General features: G+C 38.4%; 1 protein-coding gene across 14 annotated transcripts in view; it reads right to left on the reverse strand.

Annotated features, from left to right (window-relative positions):
* DTNB (dystrobrevin beta) overlaps positions 1-18,918 on the reverse strand; it is a 248,412-nt gene that overhangs the window by 169,750 nt on the left and 59,744 nt on the right. For all 14 annotated transcript variants that reach the window (XR_004352834.1, XR_004352832.1, XR_004352833.1 and 11 more), the window contains exons 5-6: positions 13,489-13,574; positions 2,351-2,505 (exon numbers count right to left, since the gene is read on the reverse strand). Coding sequence is in view for 10 of the 14 variants with exons in the window: in XM_032652769.1 (XP_032508660.1) it covers positions 2,351-2,505; positions 13,489-13,574 (241 nt within the window). In the remaining 4 variants the exon portion in view is untranslated. The remainder of the gene's footprint in view (positions 1-2,350; positions 2,506-13,488; positions 13,575-18,918) is intronic.

Genomic DNA, 18,918 nt, shown 5'->3' on the forward strand with positions numbered 1-18,918 from the left:
CACAGAGAGTCCCATACAGGATAAATCCAAGGAGAAACACGCCAAGACACATATTAATCAAACTATCAAAAATTAAATACAGAGAAAAAAAATTAAAAGCAGCACGCGAGAGCAACAAATAACACACAAGGGAACCCCCATAAGGTTAACAGCTGATCTTTCACCAGAAACTCTCCAAGCCAGAAGGCAGTGGCAGGATATATTTAAAGTGATGAAAAGGAAAAACCTACAACCAAGATTACTCTACCCAGCAAGGATCTCAATCAGATTCGATGGAGAAATTAAACACTTTACAGACCAGCAAAAGCTAAGAGAATTCAGCACCACCAGACAAGCTTTACAACAAATGCTAAAGGAACTTCTCTGAGCAGGAAACCAAGAGAAGGAAAAGACCTACAAACACAAACCTAAAACAATTAAGAAAATGGTAACAGGAACATACATATCGATAATTACCTTAAATGTAAGTGGCTTAAATGCTCCAACCAAAAGACACAGACTGGCTGAATGGATACAAAAACAAGACCCATACATATGCTCCTACAAGAGACCCACTTCAGACCTATGGACACATACAGACTGAAAGTGAAGGATGGAAAAAGATATTCCATGCAAATGGAAATCAAAAGAAAGCTGGAGTAGCAATTCTCATATCAGACAAAATAGACTTTAAAATAAAGACTATTACAAGAGACAAAGCAGGACACTACATAATGATCAAGGGATCAATCCAAGAAGAAGACATAAGAATTGTAAATATTTATGCACCCAACATAGGAGCACCTCAATACATAAGGCAAATGGAAACAGCCATAAAAGGGGATATCGATAGTAACACAATCATAGTAGGGGACTTTACCACCCCACTTTCACCAATGGACAGATCATCCAAAATGAAAATAAATAAGGAAACACAAACTTGAAATGATACATTAAACAAGATGGACTTAATTGATACTTATAGGACATTCCATCCAAACAAAATACACTTTCTTCACAAGTGCTCATGGAACATTCTCCAGGATAGATCATATCTTAGGTCACAAATCAAGCCTTGGTAAATTTAAGAGAATTGAAATTGTATCAAGTATCTTTTCCAACCACGATGCTATGAGACTAGATATCAATTACAGGAAAAAACCTGTAAAAGATACAAACACATGAAGGCTAAACAATACACTACTAAATAACCAAGAGATCCCCGAAGAAATCAAAGAGGAAATCAGAAAATACCTAGAAACAAATGACAATGAAAACATGACAACCCAAAACCTATGGGATGCAGCAAAAGCAGTTCTAAGAGGGAAGTTTATAGCAATACAATCCTACCTCAAGAAACGAGAAAAATCTCAAATAAACAACCTAACCTTACATCTAAAGCAATTAGAGAAAGAAGAACAAAAACTCCCAAAGTTAGCCGGAGGAAAGAAATCATAAAGATCAGAGCAGAAATAAATGAAGGAAACGATAGCAAAGATCAATAAAACTAAAAGCTGGTTCTTTGAGAAGATAAACAAAATGGATAAACCATTAGCCAGACTCATCAAGAAAAAAGGGAGAAGACTCAAATCAACAGAATTAGAAATGAAAAAGGAGAAGTAATAACTGACACTGCAGAAATACAAAGGATCATGAGAGATTACTACAAGCAACTCTATGCCAATAAAATGGACAACCTGGAAGAAATGGACACATTCTTAGAAAAGCACAACCTTCCAAGACTGAACCAGGAAGAAACAGAAAATATAAACAGACCAATCACAAGCACTGAAATTGAAACTGTGATTAAAAATCTTCCAACAATCCGGGGTTCCCTAGTGGCACACTGGTTGAGAGTCTGCCTGCCGATGTAGGGGACACGGGTTCGTGCCCCGGTTCGGGAGGATCCCACATGCCGCGGAGCAGCTGGGCCCGTGAGCCATGGCCACTGAGCCTGCGCGTCCAGAGCCTGTGCTCCGCAACGAGAGAGGCCACAGCAGTGAGGGGCCCGCGTGCCGCAAAAAAAAGATAATTAAAAAAAAACCTCATTAGGGAGAGTACTATATGTCTAGCAGCAATAAGATAAATACTTTACCTTAAACATTTTTCTTGAAATTTTTAGTAATTTAAAATATTTCAACTGTTATCATTTTTTCAGAAAAGACTTCCCTCCCCTCTTCCAAGAAAAGAGTTCTCAGGTGAATTTTTAACCCCCCTCTCTTCTACATCCTCTCCTCTGACTTAAAAGTTATTTTCCCTCCCCTACCCAAGACCTATGTTCCTAGAGTGAAGCAATCTGGCGAAATCTGACAAAAGGTGGAGGGGTGGATGAGAGCTCTTCTAATCCTAGATTCTATAAACCCATCCTTACCTGCTGTGGAAAACAGGTGCGGACTGAGTGCTCTGTGTAACCAAAAGATGGCCCTTCAAAGACAGCTGTTGGGAGCTTCAGAACTTCCTTCAGAAACTGGTCAAACTTGCTAAATATCATTAAACCACTGGAATCGGACATCTGGGAGAAAACATCTATGAGAACAAAACCAAATAAAGTCAAACTATAAGGAAATATCAACTCTTTATAAACAGCTCTATGTCATTTGTATACCAGTCCAAAAGCATCATTAAAAAGTATCATAAAGTTGTTATGATTTTTAGTTAACACGAATTCTCATTCTCATTAACACTGTGTGGTTACTTTGCTGATGAGGCCCCTCTTTCCCACCCACTTAATATTCTACCTAAACATCACATAACCACTCATGTACTTCTACCTACCTACTCTTTTCGAGCATACATAACCGGATAATGTATAACTTTTTATTTTATCTATTTACACCTCACTTTATTCCAAGAAGAATTTGTAGCAGCATATCTTTATCTCTTACATTTGTGTACGTATTTATATAAGACATATACATCTTTGAGTGTATGAATATATTTGCATATTGGTGATAGGGTATGAAAGAAATTGTATTTGCATATTATTATACTAATGATGTAATATATTCCTGTGTAGTATGTTTATTTAGAATATTCCATTTAGTAAGTCCCAGAGTAGAATAAAAAGAACTCATATAATCTCTTGTATCACAAGATACTCTGATACTATAAGATCCTATTTTTATGTAAAGTCTGACCCAAGCAGCTAGAAAGACAGTTCCAGTAATACTACTATTTCTTTAACTCCTTGTAGAGAGTTTCCTATCTCCAGTTAGTTATTTCTCTCTTCTCACCCATAATTGGGGAGAAAAAGAAAAATAACCAGGAGCTCAAAACAACTTGACAACTTTAACCTAAGCTTTCTTTTCAAACTATTCAGCTTTCTTACAAACAAATCAGTGAGTTAAATATGCAGAGAAAAATAATTTCCTGAGGCCTTTCCAAACATGGCACTTTTCAAAATCATATTCTGGGCTTCCCTGGTGGCACAGTGGTTGAGAGTCCGCCTGCCGATGCGGGGGACACGGGTTCGTGCCCCGGTCTGGGAAGATCCCACATGCCGCGGAGCGGCTGAGCCCGTGAGCCACGGCCGCTGAGCCTGCGCGTCCAGAGCCTGTGCTCCGCAACGGGAGAGGCCACAGCAGTGAGAGGCCCGCATACCACAAAAAAGAAAAAAAATCATATTCTATATATTCATAATGAACAGATATATTAGAAATACATATGTATCCCAAAGCACCAGATACAGGGAAAAACCACCATTAAAATACATTAATCAAACAAAGATAAAATTTAGATCAAGTCCACAGGGTAACTTTTAAGGCATTAGAAAACAGGAAATTATCAAGGAATGAAAATCTCCAGTACATTCCTCTCATGAGAGCTGCTAGCTTGTAGTTGAGGGAAAGGAATTAAATACCCATGAGGTGGGGAAAATCCAACAAGAGGCTAAAAGAAGTATGGTCCTAGTAGAAAGTAAAATCAATTAATTAACAAATATATACTAAGTTCTTACTAAGTAGTCCAAGTGCCAAGTACTCTGCTAGGTGTTTTGAAAAACAACAAAGAAGTATGATACATGGTCCTTATCCCCCCCAAGAAACTTTCAACATAGCTGGAAAAAATAAGATACACATGAAGCAAAGAAGAATAAAGCACTAAGCTGACTCTAAATAGAACAGAAAGAAGGGAAGCATAAGATATTTGTTAAACCTCACCATTTGCCTGGCACCACAAAAGGTAACTATGGCTGAGTCTGGGGTAGACACCCAGTATTCTTATCTCCTTCCTTGGTAACAGAACACTAATTTTATTTTGTGCAGCAATGTACCCAACTAAGAGATTAAACTTTGAAGCCTTCTTCTAACAAGTTGCAGTCATATGACTAGGTGTCTGGACAATGAGACTATAAGCAGAAGGGTTGTGAGAGACTTCCTAGAAGGCTAGTTTTAGGCAGCTTTTTAAAGAAAGCTGACTGCACTGGAAATAGACCCTTTCTTCCTTCCTCCTTTTGCTATCTGGAATGCAGCTATGATGGCTGGAGCTTCCAGCAGCCACCTTGGACTATGTGGTAATCTCAACTTTTATGTAGAAATCATACACTAGAATGATAGAAAAGGAAGATATAGAAAGCCTGGGTCCCAGATGAACATGAAACTATCATACCAGCCCTGGACTACATACTCCTGGACTTCTTTTATATACGAGAAAAATAAACTTCAACTCTTGTTTAAAATACTGTTACCTTGGTTTTTGCTTTCATGTAGCAATCCCCAATATTAAGTACTACTATAGTTTACTAAACATTACCTCATTTTACTGTCACGAAAAGGTGTGTATGTACACATGTGTATGCACATAACTGTTAAATTTTAGAGATAAGGAAAGTAGCTTAGAAAGGTTAACTTTCTTAAGGTCAAAAGTTACTAAGTGGCTAAATCAAGATTTAAACCCACACTTATCCGACTGCAAAGACATTCCATTACATCACACTTCTTCAAAATATAGTGCAGAATAGACACAAAAACACATAGGGGGCTTCCCTGGTGGCACAGTGGTTGAGAGTCCACCTGCCGATGCAGGGGACACGGGTTCGTGACCCAGTCCAGGAAGATCCTACATGCCGCGGAGCGGCTGGGCCCGTGAGCCATGGCCGCTGAGCCTGCACGTCCGGAGCCTGTGCTCCGCAACGGGAGAGGCCGCAGTAGTGAGAGGCCCGCGTACCGCAAAAAAAAAAACAACAACAAAAACAAACAAACAAACAAGAAATTTAGAAGCTTGGCCTTGAAAAATAGAATTTGGAATGATGAGGTCAAAACAGCTGGAGGGTGGGGGTCTGGGGACACAACTAGAGAAGAACAGGAAAAAAAAACGAATGAATAAATATAACAAAACAGAAACAGACTCACAGATACAGAGAACAAACTTGTGGTTACCAGTGGGGAGGGGCAAGATGGGGGTAGGGAATGAAGAGGTACAAACTACTATGTATAAAATAAATAAGCTGCAAGGATATACTGTACCACACAGGGAATACAGCCAATATTTTACAGTAACTTTAAATGGAGTATAATCTCTAAAAATATTGAATCACTATGCTGCACACTTGAAACTAACATAATATTGTAAATCAACCATACTTCAGTCTAGAAAGAAAAAAGGAGAGTAGGATAAAAGTCTCTGTGGCAGGAATTTATAGAGTGTGTCTATTAGTGGTGGCAGGCAAGAAACAGTGCATCAAAGAGAACATTCTATGATAATTTATATTGTGAAGTAAAGGTAAATAGAGATTGAATAAGAAAAGTATGTTATCGGGCTTCCCTGGTGGTGCAGTGGTTGAGAGTCTGCCTGCCGATGCAGGGGACACGGGTTCGTGCCCCATTCTGGGAAGATCTCACATGCCGCGGAGCGGCTGGGCCCGTGAGCAATGGCCGCTGAGCCTGCGCGTCCGGAGCCTGTGCTCCGCAACGGGAGAGGCCACCGCAGTGAGAGGCCCGCGTACCACACACAAAAAAAAGAAAAGTATGTTATGAATGAAAACTTTGAAAGAGGAAACAATTTGGATTTGGTTTAAAAATGCTGAAGTAGGGAAGAAATATTTAGAAAGTTAGGTTTCAAGAAAATTAGACTGTTAATGATTGGCAGAATGAAAAAAAGAAGAATAAGATTGGCGACATCAACTAGAAAACCCTATAAATAATGCACAAGTAAGAAAGTGAGAGTCAGAATTACAGGAGTGACAGTATTGAGGGGAGGGCTTGGTCAACTCCAAGACATTTCAATGCAGGAAACTGAAGATGATGGCCAACTGGATTAGAGAAAAAAGGAATTTCTAAAATTAGGATTATTTTAAGCTTCTAGCTCAGAAAAATGCTGACAACCCTGACTGAAATAACCAAATTGAAGATAAAGACACTTAGCTTCGAACATAACTGTATTTGAACTAATCAGCAAATCTCCAAGTAGAACCATCCTGCAGGCAGTTAGAAGCAGAGTACGGGGCCGCAGTTCGAGACAGCAGATACAGAGTTTTGAAGACATTGCCAATTATGTGAATAACTGATGCCCTTTGAAGGAGGGAAGAGCATCATGACTTAATTTTCAAATAGCTGGCTGCTGTTCTCATAATGAGGAAAATAATCATCCATTAAATCTGAATGAAAACTAAGGGGAAATAGGGGATGTGGCAGACACTGCAAGGTGCCTACTACTCAGTATCTATTTTCCCATTTTCACTCCCGAACTGAACTCTGATTAGAATGGCAATGTGTTCCCCTTAAAAATTACTTCCCAGACTCTTGTGCACGTCGTAATTCTGAAGTGAATTTGTGGAAAAGCTTTTGCTTTCCTGATAGAGGCATCTCTTTCTTCTTTCTACTTAAAATGAGAATAAGGCACAGTAAAGAGCAGTCACTTATAATCCTAGGAGGAAAGCCATATGGCAGAGCAGGAAGACAGGAGGAACTCAAGTCTCTGAGGACATCCCTGAGTCATGGTACCAACCTTGAACTTGCCAGCCTCTGAATTTATTGTTGCATGAGAAAAATAAATCCCAATGGTTTTATGCCACTGTTAGTCAAGTTTTCTGTTGCCACTCAATGTATTGATAATGGAGAAACTAGCAAGTTAATGGTAGAAATATTCAAGACCAGAGACTTCAGCTGCCAAGTATATATTGATAAATACACATATGTATAGCTTCCAATCACAAAAACATACGTGTATACATGCACACCACCAAATCGATACCTAACTCATTCAGAGCAATAAAGGAGTGATTAGATAGTGAAATGACTAACTTCCCCCTCAAAAAACGTATTACTTTCAGTTATACTTAGTTACTAGGTCATAAAATAGATTCAAAGTAGTAAAAAGAATTTTAATCAATGAAAAAAGAAACTATAACTTAATAGGCCCACATTACACTAGTAAGAGAACAAGCAGAAACATGTTTGTTGGTTGGTTGGTTTTAAAAGAAAAACTGGTAGACCTCAAAACTATTAAGTAATTACTTAGAAGTCATGACTTCTAGAGTTACTTGTTTAAAACAGTGTTTTTGTTTATTTTTAGATTAGGCTTCTCATACCTGTAACAAAAACACTGAAAATAATTGCTTATTTTTTATTGTAAATGAAATATAACAATGAATCTAAGTGTGATTTACTATATACATATAAAAATACCTTACCAAAGAAATAAATAAGAGACAATTTAATAAAAACATCCCCCAAATTAAACTAGTCCTTTCATTAAAGCCCTAAACCCTTCTGGCATTAAGGGAATAAACTGCTTCCCAGATCACTGGTTAATTTCCCCAATAATTCTCTTTCTATTTATACATCTCTGAAAGAAAGTATGCTAATTTCCCATTAGTTGTTTCCAGATAAAAATACAGGCTTTCTCCCTTGTGAAAAACCCACAATCAAGCCCTTACACGCACACGTGTACAAACTTTTTAAAATATTCTGTCCTTTGTGTAGTGGCAAAATAATGTTACTATTCTACCATCTTCACATATGTTTCAAATTTTTTTCTGGTGATAATGACCCTGGCTTTACTCAGTGCATCTATCCATCTATCCACTCGCCTCTCATCCCCACATGGCCAACCATATACTTTTGAAAGATGATAGGGCTGTTTACAATAAAGATTCAAGTCTATAGAAAAGAAAGCCATTTTCTTCTATATGTTAGTTTTCCTGGCAAACGTCTCTCATCTTCTCCTGTCATCTTTCTACCAACTGAGCAACCTAACCCACAAAAAATGTATACACATCTGCATGTTTATAAATATCTGTATGTAACTAAATCCAAGTGCATATTTTATTCCCAAACTCATGAATATTCCTACATCATTCATCAAGTCAGAGTGAGGCTGGAGGATGGGATTCAGCCATGCTTTGGGCTTCTAGTGTTGATTGAGTCAGAACTACCTTAGACAAGTCTCCAGGCCTTCCTTGGTTTTTGTTTATCTTTTTCTTTTTCATAAAATGCAGATGTACAACTCATTTTTTACTTGCTTCTAGCTCGAAAACATTTTGGTTATATGAGAAATGTGAAATATGGGCAAGTATTCAGATTAAAGAGTCACTTCAGGCTAATGAAGTGAAGAGATGATTAACAGAAACCAGTCAGGATAAGTACGCAGTGACAGGTGGTTAGAAGACTGTAAGAGAGGATGCTAAATTTTGAACAGGTGAAACTGCTTAATTATAACTTCAAAGGTTGGCTCCCTACAGTCTGTTAATGAAACATCAAGGAAGTAAACGATTGAAATGTCAGAACTGCCAGTTCTGAGAAAAAACACCTCAGGTCATCTTTTCTCTGGCTGCACAAAGTGTGGTCTATCAAAAACACGCAGAAGCGCTTCCCTGGTGGCGCAGTGGTTGAGAGTCTGCCTGCCGATGCAGGGGACACGGGTTCATGCCCCGGTCCGGGAAGATCCCACATGCCGCAGAGTGGCTGGGCCCGTGAGCCATGGCCGCTCAGCCTGCGCTTTCGGAACCTGTGCTCCGCAACGGGAGAGGCCACAACAGTGAGAGGCCCGCGTACCGCAAAAAAAAAAAAAAAAAAAAAAAAAAACACGCAGAAACAATAAGTAATATAAATTATTATTATAAAACCATTTTTATGCTATAACCCAGAGAAAACACCTAACAGTGTTATCATTTTGGTATATTTCTTTCTTTTCCTATGTGCATAATAAATTTTTATTTAAAACTATATCACATTTATGCATTTTGATCTGAAGCATATTTTTAAAGGCAGTATATTCAATCGTGTCAGTATCCCAAAGTGTAACTGAGCTCTCACTTTTGGACACTAAAGCTGTTTTAAGTCTTCATATATTATAAAAAGTGTTGCAACAAATATACGTAAAACCTAGGGTACACCACTGATTAATTCCTCGTGATAAACTCAAGAAGCGGGCTGAGTCACTGGATACAAATATTCTTATAGCCTTTCTGACGCTCTGTTAGACTGCCCTTCAGAATGGTGGCACCAGTTTTCTAAAGGATTTAAAAATAAATTGCATGAATCATCTGCTCCTATCTTTCAGTGCAAGACAGATGGGGTTTGCGTAAGAGATAAGTTTCTTAGAAAACAGCAGAATTAGACAAAGTAAATAAATCACATAGTTAAATTAGTTGATAATTAGTATGGTTTAATAAATAATGGGTTTTACAGTCTGTAAATTTTGTTTCTCTGAGTTATTTTTTGGGTTTCTGACATTACTGAGTTTTCATCATGCTGATAATCAAAGCCTGTACTCTGATCATAAATCATTGGTATTTAGAATCCTGACTTAAGTTGCCTTTGAATCTAGGATACAGTCCCTAATGGCCACAACAGTTAACCATTTATCTATAAATGAATGATACCTGGGGACAGAAACTCTCTTAAGAGAGACCTGAGAAGTCTAATTAAGAAATGTTTCTGGACTTCCTTGGCAGTCCAGTGGTTGGGACTTTGCCTTCCAATGCAGGGGGTGCAGGTTCGATCCCTGGTTGTGGAGCGAAGATTCCACACTGCCTCATGGCCAAAAAACCAAGACGTAAAACGGAGGCAATATTGTAGCAAAATCAATGAAGACTTTTAAAAAAACGGTCCACATCAAAAAAATCTTAAAAAAGAAAATGTTTCAAACTAAAAACACAAGTATTGGTTAAGACATTTTAAATGCCACCCTGACACTAAAACAAGCAAACAAAGACAGATCAAGGAAAAAGGGGAAAAAATTAAAGGAAAAAATTCTAAAATAAGAGGTAAAAAGATAAAAGTAGAAATGCTGAGGCATATTCCATAAATTAGAAAACTCAATGGGAACATTAACAGAGGTAACAGAAGTAGAGTCAGTGGCAGGAGGCTGCAGAAACTAAGAACAAAGACAAGGGAACAAGTAGGAAGAAAAAAGTGAATAAATGGTCAAATATCATTTTATGTTACAATACAGTGTTATAGCTACCTTCTTATACACGATTATTCAGGCATCTCAACTAAGTAGGACATAGCTATGACTAGAAAGCAAGTGAAAAAGGATTCTCACAATAGCCAAAACTACCAAAGTGAGTGCTTCTCTCAATACGAGTAATCACTTCGTCCATACTCTAACAGAATAGAATGTTAAGAAGGCTGGTTATGTTTTCTCTGTCAGTAGCATATGAAAAGTAAATCAGAAGCAAAAGGAGACTGCTTGAGACGGGTACACTGATAATACCATCACATTTACCAGAGATAAAGGACATGTACACACACATACACACGCATACACCATCACCACCACCACCAATGACAAAAAGTTCAAAAGCTGAAAAAACACAGCAATCTGAAAACATGAGAAGGGACAAACAACCCAGAGCCTCACAATTAGCCCTAAATGCATCAGAGAATGACATCCCTAAGGGATGAAAAATATTTAAATTATGATCGGTGAGCTCTGTTTAAAACAGAAGGCACAGACCACACTTAAAGCAGTTTCCACCCTAGATGATTAAAACAAAAAAGTGGAGATAGGCTTCAATACCTGAAAGTGTTACTTAGGTTAAACATCTCACTCTCTAGTCAAGATAATTACAGTACAATAAAAATAATGAAACGGGGGGACTTCCCTGGTGGCACAGTGGTTAAGAATCCACATGCCAATGCAGGGGACACTGGTTTGATCCCTGGTCTGGGAAGATCCCACATGTCACGGAACAGCTAAGCCCGTGAGCCACAACTACTGAGCCTGCGCTCTAGAGCCCAAGAGCCACAACTACCGAGCCCACGTGCCACAACTACTGAAGCCCGCGTGCCTAGAGCCCATGCTCTGCAACAAGAGAAGCCACCGCAATGAGAAACCCGCGAACCGCAACAAAGAGTAGCCCTCACTCACTGCAACTAGAGAAAGCCCACGCGCAGCAACGAAGACCTGACGCAGCCAAAAAAAAAATTAATTTTAAAAAATAATGAAACAGAGCAACAGATGGTAAAGAAACCTTAATTTTGAACGTGAAGAAGATAAAGAAACCAGATTTTAAATCTATCTGAATCATGTAAACATGCTATTAAGTGATCTAGTGTGGCTTGTATTTCCGTACACAATGTGTAACAATATGGTGTTGAGAGCACACTGACGTGTCACATTTGCCTAGGTATGTGTACTTTTGTGCCACTTGAATATTGGTCACTTGTGCTCCTCTAAGAAATTCAAAAGCCACATAAACAAACAAAAAACCCACCTGCTATCACCTGGATCCCTTCAATACTTCACACAGAACTAGGATTTGCACCTTTTCACTAAGAGTTACAACAGAGAGCTGCAGTAATTTTAGTTCTCAATCAACAATTTATATTTGGCAAAATTTTAGCACTTACTATGGGCCAGGTACCAGCTCTATGTAAATGTAGCAAATTTAATCATAGAAACTTAAAGAGTCCAGAATCATCTAGAATGTGCAGTTATATAATCAATTTTCTATTTTCAACCAGTTTCTCCAGTCCTAATAGAAATGGCAATGTATATTTCTTTATCTGTTATCATCATCGTTAAAAAACAGACAAAATCCCAACTTTGTTTTTCTCTGTGAATGATATAATTTTATCTGTATTATATTATCATCCTCAGAAAAACACGTTAGAATTAAGAAAATGTTAAGAAATTTCAGCCCAAAAGAGTAATATTTTGAGATACCATGTGAAAAAAACTCAGAAGAGTATTTAAATAAAACTATACTTTTTTTTCTGCCAAAACTTTGTTTTACAATGCAGCTGATTTTGAAATGAGATAACCAGATAACACTGACCAAATATACTAAGACCTTTCTTTAGACATCTAAATCTATATCTAGTGAGCCTTCTAGCTTTCTAACTTTTAATGTCATGGTAACATGTAAGAAAAAGCACAGAAAACAAACATGCACCCATGAAGTAATCTTGCCCAAAAGCTTGTACTTGAATCTGTTGAAGGCTCTGTATCTTTCAATTAAAACAAAAAATGTAGGGCACAGAGGAACATCACGGGGATGCAATCATCAAAATCTAGTCCATGAGAAATGCCACAAGACAGATGACCCAGTTTCTTCAACAAATCAATTCACAGGTTTTCTCAGCACTTCATGAAAACCCACAGCTTCAATCTCACCTCTGTGAAACCTGCTAGAGTTTCTTACTCCATGGATACTCGTATTAGGGCACTTTGAATGTGTGTCTCCCACTACAGGATGAGCATAGTGGAGTACAAAAGAGTAGCTTAGAAAGGGCTCTGAAGCTACAGCCTGAGTTGAAATCCCAGCTTCGCCCCCTCAGTTAACTCATCTATAAAACAGAGAAAATACCACCTGCTGCTCAAAGAAATTTTAAGGATTCAGTGAGAAAATATATGTACAGCACCTAGCACAATGCTTGGCATATCTTAGGCAGTGAAGAACTATCTAATGAGTGAATAAATGAAAATGATAAGCAGAAAAATTAAGTAACTGTGAATTTTATCTCCTTCAACTTCAACTAACCACCTTCTAATAGTATCTAGTGAACAGTAAAATGCCAAAATGGTAAACAGTAAGAAAAAAATTAAGGAAAGATAAGTGAATAAATAGGTTATCGATTTCTAAATAACTACACTTGAATCTAAGGTACTAAAAAACAGTTTAATCATAAGAAATACCACCTGATAAAGCATCGGGTAATTAAGAAAAGAGCTAAACTTGACCAAACCCGGTAAAAGTGATGAAATTTATTTTCTAATTAAAAGTGATCAACAAATCACCTTCAAGCATAATTTTTAACAATATGGAAAACATTTTTAAAGAAATTTTTAAACGTCCACATTACTATTCTGAATCTTTTCAGAGTTTTCTTGTTTTAACCTAAAAAAAAATTAAAAAATTAATTCAACCAACTTTTCCATCTGAACAGTAGGTGGCATAACTTACATACTCTGAGCCAGTTGCTGTAAAATGAGTGGTATGGTAGTAAAAAAAACAAAAAAGTTCAATAGACCATCATCCAAAATTCTGAAAACATTTATTTAAAAGTGTTTAAAAGTCCTAATTTGAAAATAAAATCTTTCAAATAATATAAAAATACTTACATCTCAATTTGTCCAGCATTTTTCCACCACACATGGTTGCTAACATAGCTTTAACTGAAAATACCGTCAACTTGCCTCGGCCCTCACTGCAAAATAAATTATATTAGAAATAATTGCTATCTGGAACCACAAAAGCAATCAAATGTATCACCAGTAAATTGATTCCTGCCCTTCTGTTACAATATTACCACATTTAGAAACCTTGGATTCTTTTTTTCCTTTACAGAATTAAGGCTTCACATATGCTATGTGAACAGTGTTAAAACTAACCTGGTTTATTTGGCAATGAGTTTAGAAACACCCTATAAAGCAACTTCTGTTGGCTTTGTAGGCAAAGGCCAAATGAATGAACCTAAAAAACATCCTACCAACTTAGCCCATTAAATCCACAGCTGAGGTGTTTAAGTATTCAAATCTGAGGCACCACCTGGTTTGAGTAATAATTCAGAAGTGTGTTCTTCCATCAGGATATTATAACAACAGTTTATTGTTACGTACTAAGGCAACAGGATGCATGTTGCTATAAAGATTTTATACTACCTTCATCTTTGCTTGCTTTCACTGTAACAACCTTTATGTTACCATGTGTTTATTCTAAGAAGTTCATCTGTCTCATCTGAGACATCTGTGTCAGATCTCCTGCCACCACTGTGAGAAAAGTGAAGGGGAAGGGACAGTATTATGAATTCTTCTTCAGGAACTAGAAAGATGAAATGTAGACCATAAATGAACTACTCAAAGTGACGCTATACACCACCTGCAGAGCCAGGACAATAGCAGCAAGGCCCCAACCCCTGTGGCCACTGCTCCAACCATTCAACTATGTCCTGGTTTCAGAGAAGATGAAAACTTCACTAGCCGGTTTTTAAAGTCACATATGTAAATTAACAACGGGCTTTTGTGTTAATTTTATAAAGCTTGTGCTTACAAAGTTTCACAGTGACTTAGAGTAAAATACCTTTGCAATAATGAGAACTATATCATCTTGGTTTTGAAAAGAAAATGTCATCCTATTTATATTTACTAATGGTCCTAAGAGTATCTCCTATTTTACAAACCTTTTTGTATACAGTAAGATCACATCTGAAAAAAGGCAAATGGTCAACAAGCCAGAAACTTCTCAGTGAAAATACTGCCAGGAGACACCAATGTTTGTTACAGTTGATTTTTAACTATTACATCTCATTAAGTTTACTCATAAGATAAAACAGGAATTCCCCCAAAACTAGCTAAAATTAGAATGGGACTTTTAATATACATAGATCATCAGAAATACAGATTCTGTTCCATGTCTTATATAGCACCTGGCAATATATCACCTGGAAATGATAAAAAATAGTCCTATGTCAAATATTCATTGTACGATATGAGCAACGTGAGTGTCTATAAAGAGCAACAACTGTGTTAAAAGTGATGGATTTCCAAGACTGATAGAGACCTTTTACAATGGACATTTCTTTTTGGTCGCCAACCATCCAAACGCTGAGTCTACATTTAAGCACACCCTACCTTATATGACAAGTATACATCCCACTACCAAAGTATGAAGAAGGAAAAAAAAACACTTTCCCATCTCCCTTTGAAACTAAGACAGGGGCACATAATACAAGCTCTGCCAATAAGATGCACCGCTCTAGACTTCAAATAGAAAACAATTAACTGGCAGAAGTAAGAACCCCAAAGAATCCACGTGGCGAGGATGTCAGCAGTAGGAGCAGTTACATCCAGTATCCTGAGAGCTGGGACAGAGATGCTCATGGCAGCAACCACAGCCGAGCATCAGTGGCTTTTGGAACACAAGCAGTATCTATGTCCAGCTTGGTGGCAGAGGGACTTCCTGAGACCAGTTTTGTGGTATGATTTTGAGCTTTGTTCTTGGCAGTGTGGTCATCAAGCCTACTTTGCCAACCTTCTTAGAAAGCTGACTGGTCACCCATATCCTTTTAATGAATTAGCTAGAGATGGTTCCTACTGCTTACAACTAAGAATTCTGATGGGTGCAGCTTCTATCCTGAAGTAAAGTGGCCCAGAAAGAAGAAGTGACAAAAGAAGGTATTCCTGAAGCTCAAAGCGAGAGTAAGCAAGCCTGATGACCAGCAGAGCAAGGATGAGGAGCAAGTGCTCACCAGCAGAAAACTCAAGCCTTGCTGCACAGCTAACGACACTTTTTAAGGTAAACTTCCTCGAAACATTTTTTGCAGACACAGATTTCATGACTTAAGAATACCCAGGAAATTCCACAGGGGAAAGTAAAAACTAATCTTAAAAGAGATTTCCACAGAAATCAGGATACTGATTACCTCTGGGGGAAGAGAGAGGAGTTGTAACACAGAAAGGAGAACACAAGGGGCTTCTGGGGTGCTGACAACATTCTATTTCTTGGCCTCCGGAGTATTTATATGGATATTTGTTTTACAGCAATTCATTAAACTGTACTTTGTTTTAGGTATTCTTCCGTAGGTGTTTTCTATTTCTGAATAAAAACTGTTTTAAAAAATGAATCCCGGGACTTCCCTTGTGGTCCAGTGATAGAGAATCTGCCTTCCAATGCAGGGGATGTGCGTGCGATCCCTGGTCAGGGAACTAAGATCCCACATGCCACGGGGCAACTAAGACCACGCATCACAACTACTGAGACTGCGCACCTCAACTAGAGAGCCTGCGTGCCGCAAACTACAGAGCCCACGTGCTCTGGACCCTGCGCGCCACAACTAGAGAGAGAAAACCCCCATGCCACAACTAGAGAGAAGTCTGTGCGCCACTACGAAGAGCCCACGCCACAACAAAAGATCCCGCATGCCTCAATGAAGACCTCGCATGCCACAACTAAGACCCAATGCAGCCACAAAAAGAAATTTAAAAAAAAAAATTTTTTTTAATGAATCCTGAGGGACTTCCCTGGTGGCGCAGTGGTTAAGAATCCACCTGCCAACGCAGGGGACACGGGTTCCAGCCCTGGTCTGGGAAGATCCCACATGCCGCGGAGCAACTAAGCCCATGCACCGCAACTACTGAGGCTGCGCTCTAGAGCCGGCGTGCCACAAATACTGAAGCCCGTGCGCCTAGAGCCCGTGCTCTGCAACAAGTGAAGCCACTGCAACGAGAAGCCTGCACACCGCAACGAAGAGTAGCCCCTGCTCACAGCAACTAGAGAAAGCCTGTGCACAGCAGCAAAGACCCAACACAGCCAAAAATAAATAAATAAATACTAAAATTTATTTTAAAAAAAAAGAATCCTGGGAAAGTGAGGGTTACCATTACTAGACAAAGGTAATGGTTTAAAGGAGAGAATAATGAAAGGGAAAAATACAGGCTAAAAAACATTTAAGATATATAAACTGCAATGCATAAAATTTTCCATAATGAAAATTTCCATAATAAAATATATAAAAAGAATTAAAACATTAAAAACCCCAAGGCCCTGGCCCCAGCTTTAGATGTCTATTAATAGAAGACTGGCTATTTAGGCTATCATAAAAAAGAATGATTAAAAAACATATGAAAAATAGAGAATTATATCCAAGATAGATTACTTAAAAAAAAAAAAAAAAGGCATGGGACAAAATAATTGCTAGAATGCAATCTAGCAATTATGTTAAAAAGGAGAAAGTAAAAAAATATTTTCATATATTTGTATATGCATAAGCTGTCTGAAAGGATACTGACAAAATAACATTAATTGCATCCAGGGTCAAAAGCAGGCAGCCAAAGGAAAGCAATGAAAGAGTGGGCACTATTCACTTTATAAATATTAAATGTTTATACTAGAAGACAAGGTTCTTAAGCCAATAACCTAAGCTTCCATCTGAAGACTCAAGAAAAAGAACAGCAAATTAAACCCAAAACAAGCAAAAGGCAAAAAATAATATGAGTAAGAACAGAAATCAATGAAATTGAAAACAGGAAATCAATACAGAATATTAATGAAACCAAAAGCTGGTTCTTTGAATAAACCAATAACATCGATAAATCTCTAGCCAGACTGACTAAGAAAAGACACAAATTACCAATATCAAAAATGAAAGAAGGGATATCACCACAGGTTTTCTAAACATTACAGAAATAATAAGGAAATATTACAAAAACTTTATGTCCATAAATTCAACAACTTAGATGAACTGGAGACACAAACTACTCCTTGAAAAATAGAAACTATTAAAGCTCACTCAATAAGAAATAGGTAGGGCTTCCCTGGTTGCGCAGTGGTTAAGAATCTGTCTGCAGGGCTTCCCTGGTTGCGCAGTGGTTAAGAATCTGTCTGCAGGGCTTCCCTGGTGGCGCAGTGGTTGAGAGTCCACCTGCCGATGCAGGGGACACGGGTTTGTGCCCCGGTCCAGGAAGATCCCACATGCCGCGGAGCGGCTAGGTCCGTGAGCCATGGCCACTGAGCCTGCGCATCCGGAGCCTGTGCTCCGCAACGGGAGAGGCCACAGCAGTGAGAGGCCCGCGTACCGAAAAAAAAAAATCTGCCTGCCAATGCGGGGGACACGGGTTCAAGCCCTGGTCCGGGAAGATCCCACATGCCACAGAGCAGCTAAGCCCATGCCACAACTACTGAGCCTGTGCTCTAGAGCCCACGAGCCATAACTACTGAGCCCACGTGCCACAACTACTGAAGCCCACGTGCCTAGAGCCCGTGCTCCAGAACCAGAGAAGCCATGACATTGAGAAGCCCGTGCACCGCAATGAAGAGTAGCCCCCGTGTACTGCAACTAGAGAAAAGCCCACGTGCAACAACGAAGACCCAACGCAGCCAAGAATAAATGAATTTTTAAAAAAAGAAGAAACAGGTAATCTGAATAGGCCCATATCCATTACAGAAGTTGAATCTGTATTTTTAACCCTTCCAAAAGAGAAAGCTCCTCATTCAGAGATCTGTACTGGCAAATTCTAAACATTTAAAGAAGAAATAATTGCAGTTCTACTCTCTTCCAGGGAATAAAAAAGGAGGGAACACGTCCCAATTCTTTTATGAGGGCCAGCATTATCCTGATAACAAAAACGCATACATACATTACAACAAAAGAAAATAAGAAGTCGGTATCCCTCATGAACCCATACACAAAACCTTCAACAAAATGTGAGCAAATTGAATGTAGCACTATATATAAACGACTTAAAAATCACAACCCAGGGGGCTTTATCCCAGTGATGTAACACTAGTTTGACATTTGAAAATCAATCAGTACAAAGAGAAAAGCTATGCGATCATCCAAATAGATGCAGATGACAATACTCAACATCCATTCTTGATAAATACTCTTGGAAAACCAGGAAAAGAAAAGAATTTCCTCAGTCTGATAATGGGCGCCTTCAAAAAAAAAAAAACAGCTAATAACATCATACTTAATGATGAAAGACTAAGTACTTTTCCACTGAGATCAAGAACAAGTCAAGGATGACTGCTTTCACTACTAGAATGCAATACCA

This window comes from Phocoena sinus, chromosome 13, assembly GCF_008692025.1.
Source record: "Phocoena sinus isolate mPhoSin1 chromosome 13, mPhoSin1.pri, whole genome shotgun sequence".
Classification (NCBI taxonomy): domain Eukaryota; kingdom Metazoa; phylum Chordata; class Mammalia; order Artiodactyla; family Phocoenidae; genus Phocoena; species Phocoena sinus.